This window comes from Falco rusticolus, chromosome 5 (genome assembly GCF_015220075.1).
Source record: "Falco rusticolus isolate bFalRus1 chromosome 5, bFalRus1.pri, whole genome shotgun sequence".
NCBI classification, from domain to species: Eukaryota; Metazoa; Chordata; class Aves; order Falconiformes; family Falconidae; genus Falco; species Falco rusticolus.
The window spans coordinates 67,723,387-67,743,772 of NC_051191.1; the positions used below are offsets into that span (position 1 = coordinate 67,723,387).

Consider the following 20,386-nt stretch of genomic DNA (forward strand, 5'->3'; position numbering starts at 1 on the left):
ACAGTACTCGTGTACATGGAGTTATCACTGCCCACAGTTTTAAAGAATTGTAAAGGCCGTTTGAAAACAAGAAGTTAAATGCTTTATCTATTAAACAGGTGTAACACAGGACTTGAAGAAACAAGCACCGGGCGCAGGCTCAGCGCCTTTGGAACCTCCGGCGGCCCAGGCCGCCCTGAGGGCCGGGCGGGTGCAGGTGAGGCGGGAGCGTGCCCCGCCGCCCCGGTTTGGGAAGCGCCGGCGTTGAGGGGCGGCCTCGCTGCCCCGCACCACAGCGGCCCCCGGCCCGGGGCGCTGCCGGGCGCCTCCTCCCGCCCCTCCCGCCGCGGGGCCCCGCCGCGGGCAGCTCCCGGCCCGCCGAGCCGCCCGTCCGCGCCGCAAACTACAACTCCCGTGACACCACGCGCGCGGCGCGGCGCACGACGGGAGCTGCCAGCTCCGCGAGGCTGCGGCGGGGGGAGGGGTGAGCCGCCTCCCCAGCGCGGGCGCAGCGCGGGCGCAGGGCGGGCGCGGAAGGGGGCGTGGCCGGCGCCGCTGCCCCTCCTCCCGCTCGCCTGTGTGTCGGTTTCGGGCTCCCGTCGCCATTTAGCGCGGAGACGTCCCCAGGGCGGCCGCGGCGGCTCCCGTCCCTCCTCCCCGCCGCGGCGCGGGGCGCCACCCGGACTCGGCGCACCTGTGGCGGTGGCGGGCGGCCCCCGGTGAGGAGCGGCGGCGAGCCGCGGGCGGGGGGCAGGAGGAGGGTTTCCGGCGCCGTGCGAGGCGGCGGCGGCCGCGGTTGGAGGGAGCGCGGCCCGGTCGCGCGCGGGCGGTGGCTGCCTGCCGGGAGGTGGAGGCCGCAGCCGCCATGGGCGCCCCTGTGAGGCGGGGCTGAGCCCCCGGGCCCCCTTTCCCTGCCCCCTTGCTGGGGTGAGGGCGCTGGGCCTGCCCGGGCCTCCCCCTCCCGGTGCGAGTAACTGAGCGCGGCAGCTTTCTCCGCGGCCGGCGTGCGGGGCCTGCCCCCCGCTCCCTGCATCGCTTCCCGGCCCCTTCCCCCTAGGTCCTCGCTTCGGGGGGCACCCGGCCCTTCCCCGCTTTCTCTCCCGTCGCCGGGGAATAACCTCAGCGTACGCCCCTCACCTTAAAGCAGCCGGGCGAGGCACCGGCTTCTCCCCGGCCGGGGGCCCGCCTCGGGGCGCCTCCCCCCCCGCCCGGGCCCGGCGCTTGGGTTCTTCCCCCCCTCGCCGCCCCCATCCCCGCGCCCCGTTCTCCGCTCCTGGAGCTCCATGTCGGCCCCGCTGCCGGGCTCCCCGCTGCAGGATGGATGCAGACACTGACCGGGGACCCACCCCGCCGGCCCAGCCTCCCCAGCAGCCGCCTCCCAGCTCCGCCGTAAGGAGCCCTTGGGACCCTCTCTTGCAGCTGCAACGGCAGCCGCGGACAGGCGCGCTCCCCGCTCAGTGACCGGCCCCTTCCCTCGCCTTTCCCCGCCGCCGCCGCCTCGCCCTAGCAGCGCTCCCCCGGGGCACGATGTCTGGGGGCGCCGCAGACAGCGGCACTCCGGCCCCTCGCTTCCTGGCTCCCCCGCCGCCGCCGCCCAAGAACGGTTCCAGCTCGGACAGCTCCATCGGGGAGAAGCTGGGAGCCGCCGCCTCCGACCACGGAGCCTCCGGGGCCGGCGGAGCAGGCGGCGGTGCGAGCAGCGGAGGCCGTAGCGAGGAGTACCGGCGCCGCCGCCACACCATGGACAAGGACAGCCGAGGGGCGGCAGCCACCGAGCACCGCTTCTTCCGCCGTAGCGTGATCTGCGACTCCAACGCTACGGCTTTGGAGCTACCCAGTTTGCAGCCCGCGGCGCCCTCGGCCCCTGTCTCGGGCGGCAGCGCCGCTCCCTTGGTCTCTCCTCCCGAGTGTGCCAGCCGGACCTCGTGCATCGCTGTCAGCGCCGCCCAGGCTCCCTCGCTGCTGCAGCAGCCGCCGCCGCCTGCCCCGCTTCCCCTGGAAGGACAGTCTACTCAGGAGCCCGCTGCCGCGAAGGATGCCGTCCCGCTGCTGCCCAAGGAGGAGGAGGACGAGGCAACCGCGCTACCCCCCACCAGCGCTGCTGGCAGCGTGACAGCTGCCAGCCGGGAATTTGAGGAGCGAAGAACGCAGCAGGAAGATATCGAAGAGCTTGAGACCAAGGCAGTGGGCATCTCCCCGGATGGCCGCTTTCTGAAGTTTGACATCGAGATTGGAAGAGGCTCTTTCAAAACTGTGTATAAAGGACTGGATACAGATACCACTGTGGAAGTCGCCTGGTGCGAGCTGCAGGTAAAATAAGTAAATAAAAATTGTGAATTACCAAAGCATAGTCACTCTCCCAGGTGCTAGGCAGTGTGCTTGAAGGAGGTAGTATCCATCAACTCGAGGTCAGCTTTATTCAGACAGGGAACCTGCAGACCTCACCTGAGGCACTCCTTTGGAGGAAAGGTACAGCCTTTCATAGGCTTTCATAGTGTTTGTTTTTTAATTCTTTTAAGTACTCTGCTCTCTGAAGAATTTTTTTAGCTTTATCATCAGAAAATGTACTATGGTTCTGTTTCTTATAACATCTTGCATTTTACGCCTCCAAAAGGTAGCATGGGGGATTGTAACAGTACTTATACGCAGCTTCAGGGAAGCTGAGGGAAGATGTGTAAGTGAATGTCAACTTGAACTAGCCTTAATATTTCACAGTTTGTTTAGGTGTTTTTCTTAGAAAAGATTACTAAAACGTCTGTGAAGTTACCTTTTCATGTGTTTGTGGCAGTGGATTCTACATCACATCGTTCAGTTTTGCAAAGCTGTTTTTTTCATTCAGAGTTCTAGGTTTGTACTTGATACAGGTACAAGGAAAGGAAGAAAGTAATTGTCTCCTTTCTGGAGCTTTAAAGAAAAAAAAAACCCCAACAAAACCAAAACAACCACAAAACCAAAAAAACCCAAACCTAGGAAGTTTAACCTTTCCAAATGACTGGTGGATTAAACTGGACTAAAACACTGCTTGCTCTTCTACAAAGTTTCTAACCTGAGCAGAGCCAGAGTTCTGTAGAAGCCTGGTCTAACGATGGCAAGAACGCCTGTAGTTCCATGTGAGTAGGAGCTTGTATAACAGAGACGCAGGTTGCTGTGCAACAATCTTAAAAGAAGTGGGAAGAGCTTGGAGTACCAGGAACAAATACCTGGTGTACTAGTTTGTTTTCAAAGCCTCAGCATTAAATTAAGAGGCCAGTGTTTGTTTTTTAGTGTTGGGTTTTGGTGCAATTCGTAGAGGGGTTCATGTAGTATGGCTTAATTGTTGTGTGTTGTTCCCATCCAATTTAGGGCAGACAAAAGAGCATTGGGTCAAAATCCCAGAAGTCTTTGTGGGGTTTTTAAGGCGGCAGCTGCTCACAAGTGACTGATTACAGTAACTGCACCAAGACTTTCTTCCCCTCAAAAGCAATTTTAGATCTGTGCCAGTCAAACTGAGAGAATTTATTAAGAGACTTCTCGATTTGTATTCATACTTGCTTTTGGATGATTGCTTAAGCATTCTACCACCATCTTGGTTCATTTTATTGCCGTTACTCTATGCTTACTGACTGGGGAAGTAAGCTTCCAGTTTTCTTTGTGACTCTTAAGCATGCCCTGCTCTTCCATGCTAGCTCTCTACTTGCTGTGGTGGTCCTTTGAGCATTAATTTTAAATAAAAATGTGAAATGATCCAGTGTTGGGCTCTGCTTAAGCTTTTCATGTGCAGTTTGAACTGTGATGAGATTAATAATTTGCTGAAATGGTATGACTTTTACTTGAAATGTTAATATTTGGAATTTTGGAGTTCCTTGACTTTAATCCTGGAAATCTGTTTTAATCTTCATGCTTTACCTACTGATCAGAAACTAATGTCAGCTTGGTCTCAGTCACTTCTCATGACCATTGTCCCTGTTGAAGTGTTTTGTCGTCAGTACCATGTGGGCAAACTGTCTAAAGAAGCACCTTGCGATAATTTAGAGAAGCTGATTTATAAAGGGCATGTTGCTGAGTTTTCAATTGATTGAAGATTTTAATGAGTAGTATTTAAAATGGCGGATTGCAGAAAGCATGAGTGAAATATTTGTGAGGGAAATATTTGATGTTTTGCTTGGAGATGAACTATGTTACAGGAGCGCTTCGTGGGTGAAATTGTTCTGAAGGCTGTAGTTTCTTTTGTAAGGAGACTGCATCCAAACCAACAAGTCTGAAACATATAAATTTTATAGCTGTTAAAAGTATTTGATAAAGGAGCTGGGCTCTACAGCTAGTAGAATATTTTAAGGTTAAATCCTGTCTTATTGTTTCTGTCTAGAAATAAAAGGAGGAACTTGATATTTATTGGTGTGATGGGTACATCCGCTTCTTTCTCTAGGAAAATGTAATTGTGGACAGGTTAGTGATACTCATCTTGCATGATTTGTATCAAAATACAATCTGGATTCACAAACATGTACTGAAACTTAGATGCCATTGGTTTTCCAAAATACCATGGTTTGAGGATTGGTGTCAAAGCATAATTATTTTATCACAGAAATATGAATTATTTTCTTCCATGCTATATTACACTAACCATAACTAACTGATGGTTACTTTGGTCTTGAAATAATGTCCCTTAGCAATGGCAGAGCTTTTCTTCTCTGTGTTCGTGCTAGCAAGTGTAGGCATCCTAGGTGTCCCACCTCTTTAGAGTCTTCTGAGCAGTGCTACTGTAGTGCTGCTGGAATGAGGCTGCTTAGCATGATTATGTGAAGTTGTTGCTCTCATGGGTTGTCCAAAGTTGTTAAAGGTTTATCACAGTTCTTGACTGCAAGACGTATGACAAAATGAGGTGAGAACATTTTGTACTTCTGCAAAGTCTTTGGATGTGTGTTCTTGTAAGGCTTTTCTAGCATACCTAGAATGCTTCAATTTCTTTAAAATCTCTTGTTTGGAAGGAAGCAAGGGTGCCAGCAGCTTTCAGTTCAGTTAAACTACAGCGTTTCGGTATTGTAGCAAATTCTGTAGTAGGAGTCTTGTGGACCGAGGACAATACAGAAGACTTTGTCATGGTCTCTGTCAAAATGACTTTTTAAATGCTGAATAATGCAACTATACTCATTTTTTATGCTCTGTAGTGATAAAGTGTAAAATCTGAGAATGTCATTATGGTTCCTTTCAAAGGGGGTTTGGAGGCTGTTTATCAAATACAGTTTGGGTTCGCAAGCTGCTGCTGGTATGCTGGAGAATATTACTTCATATCCTTAAGAAGGATCTCAAACTGCCTTGTGATGCCCCTTATGCTTTATCTACTGAACAGTGGAGGAAGTGAGAGAAAGAGCTGAAATTCTTATGGGTGACCTAATGGTGTTCATAGGATCTCTAGCAAGGGAGGTCCTGGCCAAGACTCTAGTTTTTCTTGATCTGTGGAAGATGGAAGATAGATTTGAAGGAATTGAGTATTTCAAGGTTGCTTATAGATGTGTAACAAAATCATAACAAAGGTGTGACTAATGGACAATCGTAGCTTACTTTGTGGCCTGTCTATATGAAGCAAACTTAAATATTGGATGCAGATATTTAAATGTGAAGAATGGTGGTGCTGCGAGCATAGGGGAGCTGCAAAGAGCTCAGCAGCAACTGCTGAGGACCAGTGCTCAGCTTCAGTTGCTGCAAGGAAATTGTTAATGCAGTGTTAGCCTTCAGATACTTTGGTTCCCATTGTATATATTCATCTCGGCTCTAGTTATTCCGAGTCAAGTGTGCCTCCTACTGTTGTCATTAGAATGTCTCATAAATTGAATGAAGCAAGAGTTAGGTTCTACCTAAGCCAAATTTTAAAAATTACCAATTTTAATGGTCTTTAAGTAGGTAGAAGATAACAAAAGTCATTACTGCTGCTGTTTTCTATTTTAATTTAAAATAACTCTTCCTGTACAATTGTGTTACTGGTTAGTCTTTTAAAAATACATTTCTGAGCAGTGAGTCTTTTGCTACCTCTGTACAGTTCAGATAACTTTGTGACTAAAATATGATGCCTTTTCCTGTTGCATTAAGTTTATCTAGACAAAGTAATACTCTTACGCCAAAGGTGGCAAGAGTCACACAGTTGACTGTAAAAGCCAAATCTTAGTGGTGGTAATGTTTCATCGTCTGAGTCCCTGTTTCAGTTTTAGTTGACTTTAAATCAAGACTGTCATTTAACTTCTGGTTTACAGAACAATACAGGGTGGTGCAGTCACTTGCTGGACTGCAAAATCTTACCTAGAATTACTGCTCTGGGTTCTGTCATTCAAATTAGTAACTTTTCAAATATGAAAGTGTACTTGATATGGAGGTAAATTGGGTTCTTTGTTGAACTGTGTATTTGGCAGGCATTTGAAGACTTAATTGTCTTTTGTTTGGACAGTGCCTTCTTTTAAGGGAAGCATGATTTAGAAACTGTTATTGGAAAGATATTTATCTTAGTTGGAAAAGCATTCCTTGTAAACTGCATGCATTGGGGAACAACACCACTTGTCTTGTATCACTCCTGTCCTTGTACTTCCTAGACAGAAAGGGTAGGTTGGTCAGTCAGCAGTTGCAGTTCATAAATGTGTTGTCTTGCTGTTAAGACACTTTGCCATTCTTACTCTGGCTTCAGTGCAGCGTTAGTCAGGTTGTTGTGCTTAAGGTGGGATGCTGAAGGGGAAAAAGGAGGTTGAGGGCTGCGTCTAAAGTGGGATAGAGCTTCTGGGGGTAAGAAATGAGTTCGAGAGGTAAAAGTGGTGTAGGAAGTGTATGTTCTACTCATTACTGCTTCTGAGGAGAAGCAGAATGTGAATTTGGTTATCTTTAGTTATAAATCATCTGAGCAATAAGTTAGTGTAGGTTACGTGTATGCAATTCTGTTGCGGACTGTGAACTGTAGACCAAGAGTAGCAATGAAAAACCAGTTGAGAACAAACATCATGTCATAATCAAAAACGAACCATGAGATTCTGTACTGCGCTCTGGTAAAAATGACAGTATAAATGGTTGTCACTTCATTATAGGAGGTAGTGAGATGCTAAATAATATTTCTGTATGTCAGAATTTTTCTGAGTGTAACAATGTATAGAAGTTAATTTAAAACTTGCAATGTAGGGAATTGCTTGGATGTGATGTATATCTTCACTTCTGGTGACACTTTAGATTTAACTATACCTGTCTATTTTGTAGACTTGAAGCTCTATTTAATACTGATTATTATTTTTTTTTTTTTAAGTCAGCAGACAACAATGGAATGTAGTTTCTGTGCTCTGGAGTATAGACTCCACTGCAGGCTTACCATGATAAATATCAGCTTACTGAAGTCAAAGTATAATTCTTAAAACTCTCTTTGCTTTTTGGACTGGATGAGCTGGGAGCATTTCAGAAACTGCACATTCAAGTCTGACAACCAAAAAAGGCTTTGTATCACATAACTGTGGCATCCTGTAGTGGTTTTTTTTTTTTTTTTTTTTCCCAAAAGCTGGTTGCATATTGCTCACTAGGAGGCCTGACTGCAAAGATGCTAGTTCTGATGCACAATTGTATAGCTACATTAAAACAAAACAGAAAGCCAGATCAAAACCTTTGTGCAGTGAGGAAGCTGAGGAGTGTGGACCTGGAATTCATCTGTCTGTCAAGCACTGTTGGAAAATGATTACATTCTGCTAGTTCTGGAGAAATGGTCGACGTCCTGAAACAAATACATATTTTTTTTGAAAGCTCTAACTGGTTTAATTCTCAATATTTAAAAATACTTTTTATAAAACTTTTGCTGAAAGATGAAGTCTAATGAAGTATGGTGGCTTCCATGCCTACCCTGTACTTCATGTCAGTGTTTCAGATACTCTTCTGGTCTGTGAGTGTAGTCGTATGTGGCTACAGCCACTGTAACTGCAGCCGTGTGCCGCCTCTTCATGACTAGTGGGTCAGATGCATAATTGTCACAAATGTAGATTAATAAAGGTATGTGACAATCTCTGTGAACATCATTCTGTTCTTATGAGCGATTTTTATGTTCTCAGCTCTACAAATTCCAAAATGCTGTAAAACTGTACATGTATAATTGGTTTATAGCACTTTCAGGTTACACTGGATTTCCAAGTGTCTTCAATGTGCGCAAATAGGGAGCGTGAAGACTTGGGCAGAAAAAGTCTACGTTTTCTGTTGGTTTTCAGTGTTGTAGGGTAGAGTAAATTAACTGGCTTCAGATCTCTGATGTGAAAATTTCTCCTTTGGCTGAAGAGCAAAACCTAGCCATATTCCTGAGTGTTTGTGCTGTAATTGACACAATTGACAACTTGATAAATGACATGGGAAAGGAGCCAGACTAATTACCTGCAGAAGTATAAACAGTGGTCAGGCTCCCTCAGACTTTACAAAGGTGACCCTGAAAGAGAGAAGGGAGCTTTAAAGTACATTCTGAAGCTGCAGCTGTTAGGAGACCTCTACTTAGGAAAATAATCTTACCTCAAAGGGATACCACTTTTGGAGAGGGCTGTGGCTCAATTTGCAGCTGGCTGATTGGTAGGCAATAAGTGTAATCAGGTAAGTACATTCTGAAAATGTGTAATTTCTTATGGAAATAAACAGGTTTTTATTTATCAGTTTCAGTGGGTTTGAGAGCTGCGGGGTTAAATATTTTAGGTGAGGTTTGTTTTGGGCTGTTGTGGTTTAAAATAAAAACACCTAGTTTCAGAACCAATTGAGGGCTAAGGAAAAGTATCGGGACTATAATCTTTCTTTGATGGAGGGGGAGAAAATTCACCTGATAAAACTCCCTGGAGACATCCTGTATAGAATCCTTTGAGAGCTGTCTAGCAGAATAATAAATAAAACAAGCAGTAATAGATCTGTGGTAGTCTCCATGGATGCAGTTTGTGGTGCAGTGTAGATTCAGTACCTTTTGTTAGCAACATCCCTCTGGGCCACATGTATTTTCTTATTTTGTCGTGGGTTTTTTGTTTCATACCAGCAGCTTTTTAAACATCACAGCTCTGACTGTCACCCAGGTTTTCCATACATCATGTGACGAAGTTTGTACTAAGCAGTGGCAGTGTTAATGCTTCCTGTCATGCATCTCTTCAGAAACTCTTATTTCCTGTAAAGATTAGCTACCTTTTTTTGTTGAGATTGCTAATTAGTTCTTCTAAATCACGGCTGAGTTGAAATAAATTGACTGGTTTTTTTGTTTTAGTCTTTAAGTTCACATTTTCAAGCTTGTTTTAGTCTACGTAATGGCTGTAACATTTGGGCGGTAAGAAAAATAACATGCAAGTTCGTGGTGCTTCTGCAGCTAGGCATAGGACTTTCTCTTGGCAGAGCATGGTTTTGGGGAGTGGTTTTTTTTGTTTATAATAGTACATACTAGAAAGTTACTATTTTTGACTCTTAAAACTTCAGATAATGATTCTGTGGTTTTAACTTGACCATATGTCTATAGCATGCCTGGAGGAATGTATACTTGAAACAATTCATATTCTAAATAGGAAAATTTGTAGTGCTGCTTGAAAATTGATTTCTTGGAGTAGTTGAAGGCTAACGTGAGCCATCTGAAAATCTTTTCAAATATGGTGTTAAAATGCTTATCCTAATAAATGAGACTCAAATTTTAGACTGGCTTCGTAAGTATTTTTGTGAAAGCTGCTTACAGTCCCCAGGACTTTATTCTGGTTGATTTTGAGAATCATTTGGGCTATATACTGAACCTTAAACAGTGTTAGAATGTCTCTAGTCAAGATACTACAGATATCCTTCTTCCTGCCTTATTTCCACCTTCTTCAGCCTGTTTAGAAATTATCATACCAGCACTTCTCAATGTATGGTTTTGGTTGCCCTCATTATTCCCCTTGGGAGAGCTGAGGAAAGTGAAGAGGTGACTAGGACTGAATTTGTAGCTCACTTGAGGTCATCCTTGAGAAAGGGAGATACTTCTTGTCTTATGGGCACATCCTGCAGAATACTCCTTAAATTCATGTTGCAAATGATAAATTTGTGTCAGTAATGTTCTGTGCTATATGATGCTATCCTTTTAACCCAAAAGGAGATCCTTGCAACAAGATCTTCACAGATACTGCCAAATCTCATGTTTTTTTTTTTTCTAGTAAGCCAGAGTAAAATAACTGGGATGCAATACAGTGACCAGAAGAATTCAGATTCAGTTCTCAGATGCACTTCTAAACATTGTCCCAGTTGTGGGTTATTGTTTTTCACCTGGTGATGACAGGTGCATTGCACATACCCAGCTTAATTCTAAAGCACTTTCAGATTTGTTTGGGTAATTCCAGCCAGCACTGTGTGTTACTTTGCCTGGATCGTAAGCAACTAAATATGTGATCGATTTATTTTTCAGCAAAGGAAGCTGCAACCTGCTAAAAATTGGACTGATTTTTTTTTTCTTCCATAAGCTATTTAGGTATTAATATGTATCTAAAGCAGTAAGCTGTTTTTGTGATAACTCATTCTGAGTTACTCAGAGGGACGAACTTGCAAAGTTTGAATTTATCATTTTGGGTCTAAGCAGGATCTTTGGGAATGCTACTTACATACTTGATGGCCATTTACCTTGTAACTAAAATATGTATGAGCTTTTAAGTGATGTATCAATGGCACTGGACGAATGCTTTGCCCAGGGCTGTGTGTTTTAATGTAGGGGATGGCATTTCTTTTTGTACGTGGTGTGCCAGAGAACATGATTCTGAAATAATCAGGTTCACCTATTGGCAATAGTCTGGGCAGTGATTCTCTGGCATATCTGTTCTCAGAACAGGATCGCTGTGGTGCTTTTAAAGTCTTCTAATTTTGCAAGTGGCTAGTAGGACTTCTCCTAGCCATGTTACCAGTGAGACTAAAACGAAGAGGAAGCTCTGGCAACTCTGATAACTTGCTGTGATTTGAGCCATAGTCCAGAATAGTTCTGATGCTCTCACCTCTTAATAAGCAGCCATTGATAGAAATTTTTGACAGCTATCCACTGAATTGCTATTTTTCTACTGTAGGATAGCACATGGTATGGAAAATAAGCTTCATTAGACCTCTTACATGAGGGAGAAGCTTTGTTGTTTCTGTTTAGCTGTTCTGGATCATATTTTTCATCTGCATGGTTTCAGCAATACCTATTTCTTTGTGTCAGTAGTTGAAGGTAGCGGGTTCTGGTTGCAGATTCGGGGCTAGCAACAGCAAGCAAGAAGCTACAAATGGAAAAACTCATGTAAGTGATTGAGAGTCCAATACCCCAATTTAGAAGAATTTGAAAAGAATAGGAATACTGTTCTCTTTATATGTAATTGAGGTAAATCTGAAACAACTGTGTAGGAATGCTTAGCTAAATGGAAGATAGTGCAAAGCTGACACCAACAATTATTTTGGTGCATTTTATCTGGTTTTGGCCGGTTAAGATAGTCTCATGACCCAATTGATGGTGTTACCCAGTTTTCCTTGGACAGTTCTCTCAGAGTAACACTGTGACTTGTTTCTGCTTTGCTGACTGTTGCTGGCAAGTTTATGACCCCAGTCTGAATGTATTCTGAATGCTTCTATCCTGGCAAAGACTAATGACACACAAACAATAACCCACAAATATTGCTATTAAAAGCTTCAGCCATCCAGGCTGATTATCTACATATCTGTAAATCTGTGTATGCTTATGTAATATGCATCTGTTAATGGCAATTTCTGAACTGTTAGTTTTGCTCAAATTTTACAGAATATTACCATGTCTGTTTTCAAATCTGCTTTTTAAAGTGGGGATTTATTCTTAGAGATATTTTCCAACATAAAACTATTTTTGGTTTGTCTCCTCTCTTCAGCTGCTTACAGTATGCTTTCATTTGGTAAAAGTAGGTTGTGTATCTATATAAAATTGCAAGATGCTAACTTAATGTGCTCTGTTTTACTACAGCTGATTTGGACTCTGAGCCTTTGAGTCTTCCCTAAAGAAAAAAATATTAAATGAGACTGAAGTTGAATTGGAGAGTTCTGTAGAAGTGGTCCATCCAGACAAGTATCTTACCATAAGGAATACTGTCTCAAAAGCAATTCAAGTTTGGTGGTTTTTTTTTTTTTTTTTTTTTATACTGCCCTCTCCGGATGTAGGATGTAGACAAGTAGAGATTTGACAGTATGTGGAATGTCCTTTGAGGGCATGGTTTTTATTTGCATTTATTGTGATTTGAGGCTTAGTGAGTTATGTTTGCCAGGAACAGTGTGCTGAAAATGGAGAAGATGCAGAAATGTCTGATACAAAAATAAGACTAAGTTGAGTTTTAAAATGTTTTTCCTGTGGTTTTTCTCTACTTCCTTTACATGCAGTTTGAGCTTTTTTCTGCAGACAAGTGGCTCAAAAGCAGAATGCATTTCAGGTTATCTGTACCTTGTGGGGGTAGCAGGCTGGAAGTTACACAGGGCACTTGAATTTGTATTTTTTTGCCTCTTGATGGCAACTGTGAGCCAGTTCAGGTGATGGTGTGATTTCTTCTGTTGATCTCATTATACAAGCCTGAACATATCCGAGTGGTTCCGTATTTACCCACAGGAACAACAACAAGAAGTGGAGAGCCTCTGCGTTGCTGCTGAAGACCTAAATGCTGTGGTACATTAACAGATTGTGCATGGCCTATACCTGAAGATGTGTCAGAAAAAACTGTCATTAATACTCAAAGCTTCCTCCAGGAAAATGTGCATGTGTTTCCTATGGACTCCCTCTGCTTTTGTAGGCTATGTGCTTGAATGTTGAGTGCTTTTCAGTGGTCGTGGCATCAGAAAAAAAAAAATATGAGAAATCCGAGGAGGAAGAACAAGGAGTTTTGGGGTCTCAAGTTGTAGTCATCTGGTGGTTGCAGAAAGTGAAAAGATCCCAAAGAATTCTAGTTCAGGTTGCATTTGTGCTTAAAGCAACTTTCACGTATGGAAAAATGTAAGTAGTTAACATCCTGTTGTTTGAGGACTGCATTTTTTTCTATGTAGGAGAACAAAGCTTTCCAGTTGCTTTAGGTAGTAATGCAGCTATTTAAGAATGGTCTTGTAGTTTGTAATTTGTCCCCTTTATCTGGGTGTTAGTAATGAAAATGTTTTTGTCCAAATGAATTTATTGATTTATTGAGGTAGTATGCATATAAAGCAAAACTTGGTACAGTCAGGTTAGACAAATATAGCTTAATATCTTATACTGTTCACTACTTTTTTTGCTTTCTTGACAGATTGATTTTTCTTATAGTTGGTGTCCCTCGAGTTTTCAAGGTGTTTGCATAGATGTATCAAATGGGATACAGGACTTGTCAAGGAACTGTGTGGGAGGGTTAAAAGAAAAAGTGCCACAACAGTAATGCACTGTAATTTGTGCTGTATCAGTGCAACTGAATTTGACTAGATGATGGTACTTAATCCAAATAGGAGAAATAGCCAGTTGTCTTGTCTATAGCTTAAGACTAGGGTTCAAAAAAAGTGTTTTTCTTCCTTCTATCCACTATGAAATTTTACTTCTCAAACTTGATCAAATCCCAGAAAAATAAGCAGAATAGAAGCTTAGTTTATTGGTGTTGGAGACTCTTAAATCTTCACTACTGTTGACTTAAGTAGTTTCTTCTAAAGAACTTTGAGAGTTGCAAAGGCATTTACAAGACAAAGATGAGGAATAGCAAACCCCCTTGTTTCTTAGGACATATGTGACATGAATGTTGAAGTTTTGGGACCAGGCAAGTTTAAAACAATGAATTCTGAAATTTCCCATTGCTATGAATGGCTAGTTCATGAAAGTATCATTAATATTATACTTATACTAGTGAAGAAACCCACAAACACTGCTTTTTGCCAAAATACCTCCCTTTGTATTTTTATTTTGGTAATCTTACCGAGTAAGCTACCTACTGTTGACATACCTCAGTTTCTCATTTTTTTGACTTGTGGATTAAATTATTGTAACTTACATGAACATGTGAAGTAATTTTGTGCCTGTGTTCAGACCTGGAGCTGTGTAAGGGCAGCAGCTGCAAATGATGAACATTTTGTTGCTGGCTGTTGTGGGGTTTTTAGTTTTTTGTAATAAACTGTGAACCTGCACATTTTGTCTCTTAAGGTAGAACTTTGTGACCATAATTTAGGTGAGAGGTTATTTTTGGAACCAGAGGGACATCTATTCCAAGCCAGCATCTGTGGCCTACTTAGTGACAGATGACTAGCTGTTCCAGAAGGTTTTCCGAATCTGCTTTCAAAGATACATAGATGAAGAGCTCTGAAATGTTGAGTTGAATAAGGGTAAGAAACACTTCTCAGAGTATTGCTGCACCAGATATAGAGATGTTGGGAAAACTCCAAATGTACCTACACTATAAATGGTTTCTGCTTGATAAATCCATATTGTAAAAATCCCATTGTACTTTGGCATCTGGGAGAAGCCATCCTTAGATTCTAAACGATGTAAGTGATAGGGTTTTGAATTAGCGGTTTCTGATATTCAGAAGAATCTGCAAGAACTCCAGTAGTCCTTTATTCACATATGAAAAGGAACACTAATGCAAACAGTAATTATCTCAAAATGGTGAAGAAAAGAAATGGTGCAGTTTTGTGATGAAAGCTTAAGTAGCTTTAGATTAGGTCAGGCTAACCAAAGGAAGTAAGCCAGGATCAGCTGTGCTAAAGCAGCTAGCTGTACTTTCAACATCAGCAAAATAATTCCTCAAATTCTTCTTGTGGTAGCCTCTGTTATTTACTATTATTGCAAATTGCTGGTTGGTGTTCTGAATTGTTTAACTGAAGGTTTGCTTCACTGAAGTTCTTCAGTGGTTTGACCTCTTGTCAGAAAACACTTGTGGCTTCTAATGTGGCAGCTTATAAGATAAGCATACTTTAGAAAATTCAATATTGTGTTGTGTGATTTTTACTGTTTTATCACGTCCAAGACTATGTTGCTCAACTGATCCTGGTAACTTTTTGCAACAAAACACATGGTTTGGATAAACTTGTAAAATTTGAAGGCGTGCAACTACTTTATCTAAACCCACTGGTAGATACAGGTAATGATGCAACTGATAGGCGTGTTAACTAAGCTGGTGTGAATGAGTGCAGTTAAAAAGCAGGAGGCTGTAAGAATAGTGATGTTTTAAGTATAAGAGGAGTGTGAAATCTGAGGCAGTTAGCATTGGAATTTAGAATGGAAAGAATGAGTTGGTTGATGATGTTGTAGAAAACTATTTTCCACTTTCCCTTTGACTTCTGTTCTTATCTTCTCTGGCAATAATATGCAGGGAAATGGTATCTTTTGTTTTTCTTGTTCCTGTGTGGGAATGGTAATTGTTCTTGCTTCTTACCTGTTCAGGAAGTATTCTCATTCCTCCCCCTTAACAAAACATGCTATCAGTCATTGCCAATGTCGGCTTTTGCTTTTTTTTTTCTAACTTTGGCCTTCCTGAATCCTCCTGTGGTCTGTGTATAAGCCATCTGGCAAAAGAAGGATTTTAAAAGATTTTTTCCTCACCCCCACTTTGCACTCTGGAATGAAGGAGGTTTTGTATCTCTGTGTTCAGCTACTCTATGTAAAAGAATAATGAACATGGTTAAAATCTGCATTTACATTTTGACTCCTGGAGCTGCCTTCTTCCAAACTTAGATCTTTCAGCTGGTAAATCAATCTTATCCATGGAAATGTGCTTACGGTTCTCTTGGGAATTTGCCTTATACTCTTGCCTTCTCCCTTCCCCCTTCTCAAGCCAAATCTCTTTCCAGGAAGGGAAAAAAAAATAATTAATGGACTAGATTGAGCTTCAGCTGAATAGGGTGTCCCATTTCATACATGCTCTCTGCAGCTTCTCAAATGACGAAAACATAAGTGACAGCTGACTTGTCTGTTTGTCGTGGGTCAAGGGCAGTCCAGATCAGCAGTTTCCCTTTCCTCTTCCCTGAGTTTTGTTTGGAAGCAGTAGTGATTTGCCATTCTATATAGTCATCCTCTGGTCATGAAGACCAGATGGAAATACGTCAGTTGTTTCATGTATAAATACTTAGTCCAACAGCTGTGAGTTTATCAGGAGTCACTGGGATCGCAAGTTGGTGACCAAATTGTTAAATTAGAGATCCATAAGCATTGCTCTAACTAGAAATAAAGTTGCACTTTATGAAACTGTTAGGAACAGTCTGAGAGTCACTGAAAGAAGAAATTAAGTTGAACCACTTAAATGCAAATTCATTTTTTGGGTGAAGTTATTATTTTTCTAGAGTATTACAAAAGTCCTCTTACACTGATGATAATGTTTTGGCCACTGGTGCTAGATTTTACTGATGCTGTTCCTAAACTAGCTAAAAGGATTGCTTTGAAATCGTAGTGTTGTGTCTTTTCCTTTTGTACTTTTATTGGGTAAGAACACTTATCCAGACTCCTACCCAGTGGTCTTTTAGCCAGTTGATAATCCTCAGTCTGTTTCAATATGGATTTCTAGCAAAAAAGCAGAGATGCCTGATGTGATCCTAGCTAACAATGAATCAAGTATAATGAGAGTCATAATAAATCTACTTGACACTGATAATTAAGGGGGTTAACTTGACTTTGCGGGTTGCAGAGTGGTTTTGCTGCCATCCATGTGCAAATAAGCCTTGATTTATTCCAATAATATTGAGAAAGGGGTGTGTGTGTATGGAAGTCTGCCAATGGCCATTGGCTGTTTGGTTGCAAAATGCAATGTGTTGCATGGGCTGCTGAGCATAATGTGAAACAAAATGCTGTAAAAAAACCTGTGAGTGCTAAATACATGATTGAAAAAAAACTTTAATGGCAGAATGGGCATGGTCATTAACTTAAAACAGCTTCTTTGCAGAAAACTAATGTAAAGTGAGATTGTAGCTCTTGACTAGTGAAGACTGCAGTGTACAGGACTGAAACTGAGTTAGAAATAAAAGAAAAAATTTGCAATAACTACAGACTTATGCTAAAAAACCCCACCTAAACAGGAAAATTGGCTGTGTTTTAGTCAAACCACCTGCTTCTGAAACCTTCAGAGGAGTTGTGCCTAGTTAAAAGGAGTATTTAAGATATTTGTAGTGTCTGTGGTTAACACTTTTAGACAATGGAACAATAAATGCAATTGACCATGTTATTAGCTCCTAGTTTCTGCAGGCCTCAAAAAAACCCCCAAACAATGCCCCCCCCCGCCCCCCAAAAAACCAAAACCCAAATACATGCCCCCCCCCCCCCCCAAAAAAATAATTACAACCCCCCAGAACATTGGTTGAGTTGCTTTGTTTGCATAGATTTCACTTTTGCCTGCAGTTACCTTGTGTTTCAGAAATGGTTTTCTTCTGGCTTGTAGAGTTCACTAACGCAGTGCCTGTGCAACAGAAGGCCTTGCAGTTAGTATGAGAGAGGTGATTTGCAACTCTAGAGATTTGGGGGATCTAGTGGGAGTTAGGGAGGCTGAAGCTGTTTTGGAGTCATTTAATGAGGGTTTTGTGGCCTTTGAATTGCATGTGTCCTTCAGTGAAAATTTCTGTTGTGTTTGAATCTGTGCAGTTCATCTAGTTGATGGGAACTGAGAGTGTGCTTTTCATTGATGTACTGATAGTGTTTTTTGATACATATTTTAAGAAGTCTGCAATTTCCTTGTTGCAGAATCATGATGAACTTCAGTTCCCCTTGTTCTCTGACTTTCTGTAAAACAAGATATCTGGGATAGGTCATATTCTGATAAATGTTGTTTTTTCAGCTGAATATGGAAGTGTGATCTTTTGCTTTGGTGTCAAAGCACTATGAAGTCTTTCATCTGGAACCTCATCTGAATGGTCATTTTCTAGTTAGTGGCAGGTTTACAGTTTCAAGGTCTGGGAGTCATCAGTGTGTGCTCTTGAAATAGCAAGTATAGCTGTTAGCCTGGCTGTCTTTTGTGGGTTTTGAACAGTCTGTTAGACATGGTAGGATAACAAAATGTCTTGGGCCTTGAATGACTACTTCTGTCAAGCAGAGATCAAGGGTCATGGTGCTATGCACTTTATCACATCTTGGGACACATTCATCAAAGATAAGAGGGGTGGATTGTCTCATTGGGGAAACCGAGCTGAATTAATTTGCCTTTTTATCAGTTTAGTTTCACTTTTTTGTAAGCATCTATGGCTATTGCGTCGTTTTGATTTTTAGTTCCTCCTGAATGGTGGAAGTGCAGATGCTATTCGTATCTAGCTACATGCCTACATTATCCCAGAATATCTAATAGGAGTATGGTGATATTATTTGGAGCCTCCAAGTTATACTAGCACCTTCCACTTGGTTCCTATTGAAATACCTCCTATGATTTTCCCATTCTTCAGTGTTCCCATGTAATTCTTGCTGTATCATCTATGGAAAAGAATTTCTGATTGGATGAGGAGTCTTGGTTTCATCTGTCTTATATATTGCTTCTAGTTCAATGTCTGACTAGTGCCAGTGATACTGCGTAACTATAGAGACCCAACTGGTTATTCCATGACAAGTATGCTGCTTTCCCTAAAAGAAATGATGCAGAGGAAACTTAAAGGACAGAAGAAGGCTTACCAGTAGACTTAAGCGGCGCTGCAGCTACTTCCCATAGTTGTTACTGATGTGGAGAAGTATCAAGTTATTGTGCCTTATAGGTTGTAGATGTCCAGTGTGATTTTCTTTGATCCTGAGGGTTAAGGAGATGATGTGTATCATCTAGTCTCCTATCTTGCTGTTTCCTTTTCTTCTAAGAAGTGGATCTACCCCACTGGATTACTTGTGGGAGATCTAGCTGCATATTGCAGCTGTGGAGCTTTGGATAGAGAACACCTTCTGGAATTACTAAATTGTAGTTCAGGGGTCTGAACTTTGTGTTATGTTTGGAGTGTTGTGCTTTAGAAAACACAACCTTGTGGAGCAATTCAGAGAAGCATCTGCAAATGGAGCATTAATTGACGTTAGCTCTTTTTAGAGCAGAGTTACTGAAAGCATTGGACAAGTATGCTCTTGTGCAGAATAACTAAAAACCCAAGTATTATAGTAGCAGTGCGATGAAGCTGCAAAAGAAGTTGTTCTGGGGAGTTCTTTGGGTGAAGAAATGTCTTGTTTGCTTTTGCAGCCCCTCTGGGTGTTACTGGCAAAAATCTTACCGCAACATTTTAGTATTTGAATGTTCAGTGCTGTGCTTGGTGATGATGGTTAAAATTATTATTAATTGTATATAACTGAATTTCTTTGCATTATCACCCATCAGTTGGCATAATGTGCAAGTTAATACATATTTTGCTTCTTCCAAAATTATGAAAATTGGCATATTTGTTTTTCATGTTCATGATGGGCTGGATTTCTTCAGTAGGACTGCAGACCCTTCATCTAAGGGACAACATGTATCTTTTGCCAGATGAGCTCTATCCTTGCCAGTCACTTGAAATACTCTTAAAATAAATCTTGTTTTATGCCATGAAACCTTTTGGTTTTAACGTGGACTATAATGAAATGAAAAGAGTCTGTGTCTGAGGGCCCAGCACTGAGAAATCAGTTGTATATGTCGTTGTAATACTCTGAGTTAGTGTGGTGTGAGTGATGCATGTGCTTAATAATGTGAATGTCAGTCAGGTGTTCTCTCCTCTTGACAAGGTGAATACAGTTCACTCATCCAGTGTTAAGAAGCTGCTTACTGAGCTCATTTTACTGTACTTTTTGGACTGCACAGTCAGCCAAGCAGATTGGGAGGTCAGGTCAGCTCTATAGCATAAGCATGTAACTGCTGGAGTTTGGATCTGTAATGGTCTGTAACTTTGAAAGCTGTCTTTAGAAGAAAAGTATTGGTAATGCTCTGTATTTACACTATTTACGTAGTGGTCATCTACTTCTAAATTCTTTACTAGGGCATGTGGGACTAATACATGAGGTAGCACCACTTGTTTGATTCCTGTTATGAGAACCTGCTTTCAGTTATTCAGCTGCTCTATACCTTAACCACCTGGGCTGCAAGTTTTCAAGCCAAGTGTATGTCTTCAGCTTCAAGTGTATGTCTTGAGCTTGATTGTTAAGCTCCAGCCAAGATGGTACAGATGCTTTAGGGAAAAGTGCTTGCTCTGTTGCATCTGTTGACACCTTAAGCTTTTGTACTACTACAGAGTTGTGAAGCAGGGACGTAAAAGCAGTGTTAAGACAGGCGGATTGTCTTCAGGCTGAGGAAATATTTAAAAGTTTTATTACCTGAAAACTATTTACTTGGAAATAAGTGACATTTTCTAGATTAAACTTACTTGGAAACTCTCTTTTTTAAACTCTGAAGACTTGTTCCATATTCCAGCCTGCCAGTAGCCTGTGTTAGCATCCATGTGATGCCATATGAAGCAGTTTGTTCAACTTTCAATGTGTGTGTTGACTTTGTTTTACAAATGTGTAATTACTTTCTGTACAGTATGTGCAAGTCAAACCCTCAGGATG

General features: G+C 42.1%; 1 protein-coding gene across 10 annotated transcripts in view; it reads left to right on the forward strand.

Annotated features, from left to right (window-relative positions):
• Nucleotides 1-558: 558 nt before the first annotated feature.
• Nucleotides 559-20,386, forward strand: part of WNK1 (WNK lysine deficient protein kinase 1) — a 104,771-nt gene continuing 84,943 nt past the window's right edge. For 7 of the 10 annotated variants that reach the window (XM_037388414.1, XM_037388416.1, XM_037388415.1 and 4 more), the window contains exon 1: nt 560-2,289. In XM_037388414.1, coding sequence (XP_037244311.1) covers nt 1,507-2,289 — 783 coding nt within the window. In that variant the 5' untranslated portion in view covers nt 560-1,506. Of the gene's footprint in view, nt 2,290-20,386 lie in introns of all 10 variants that reach the window. The other 3 variants (XM_037388421.1, XM_037388422.1, XM_037388423.1) reach the window with 2 other exon arrangements.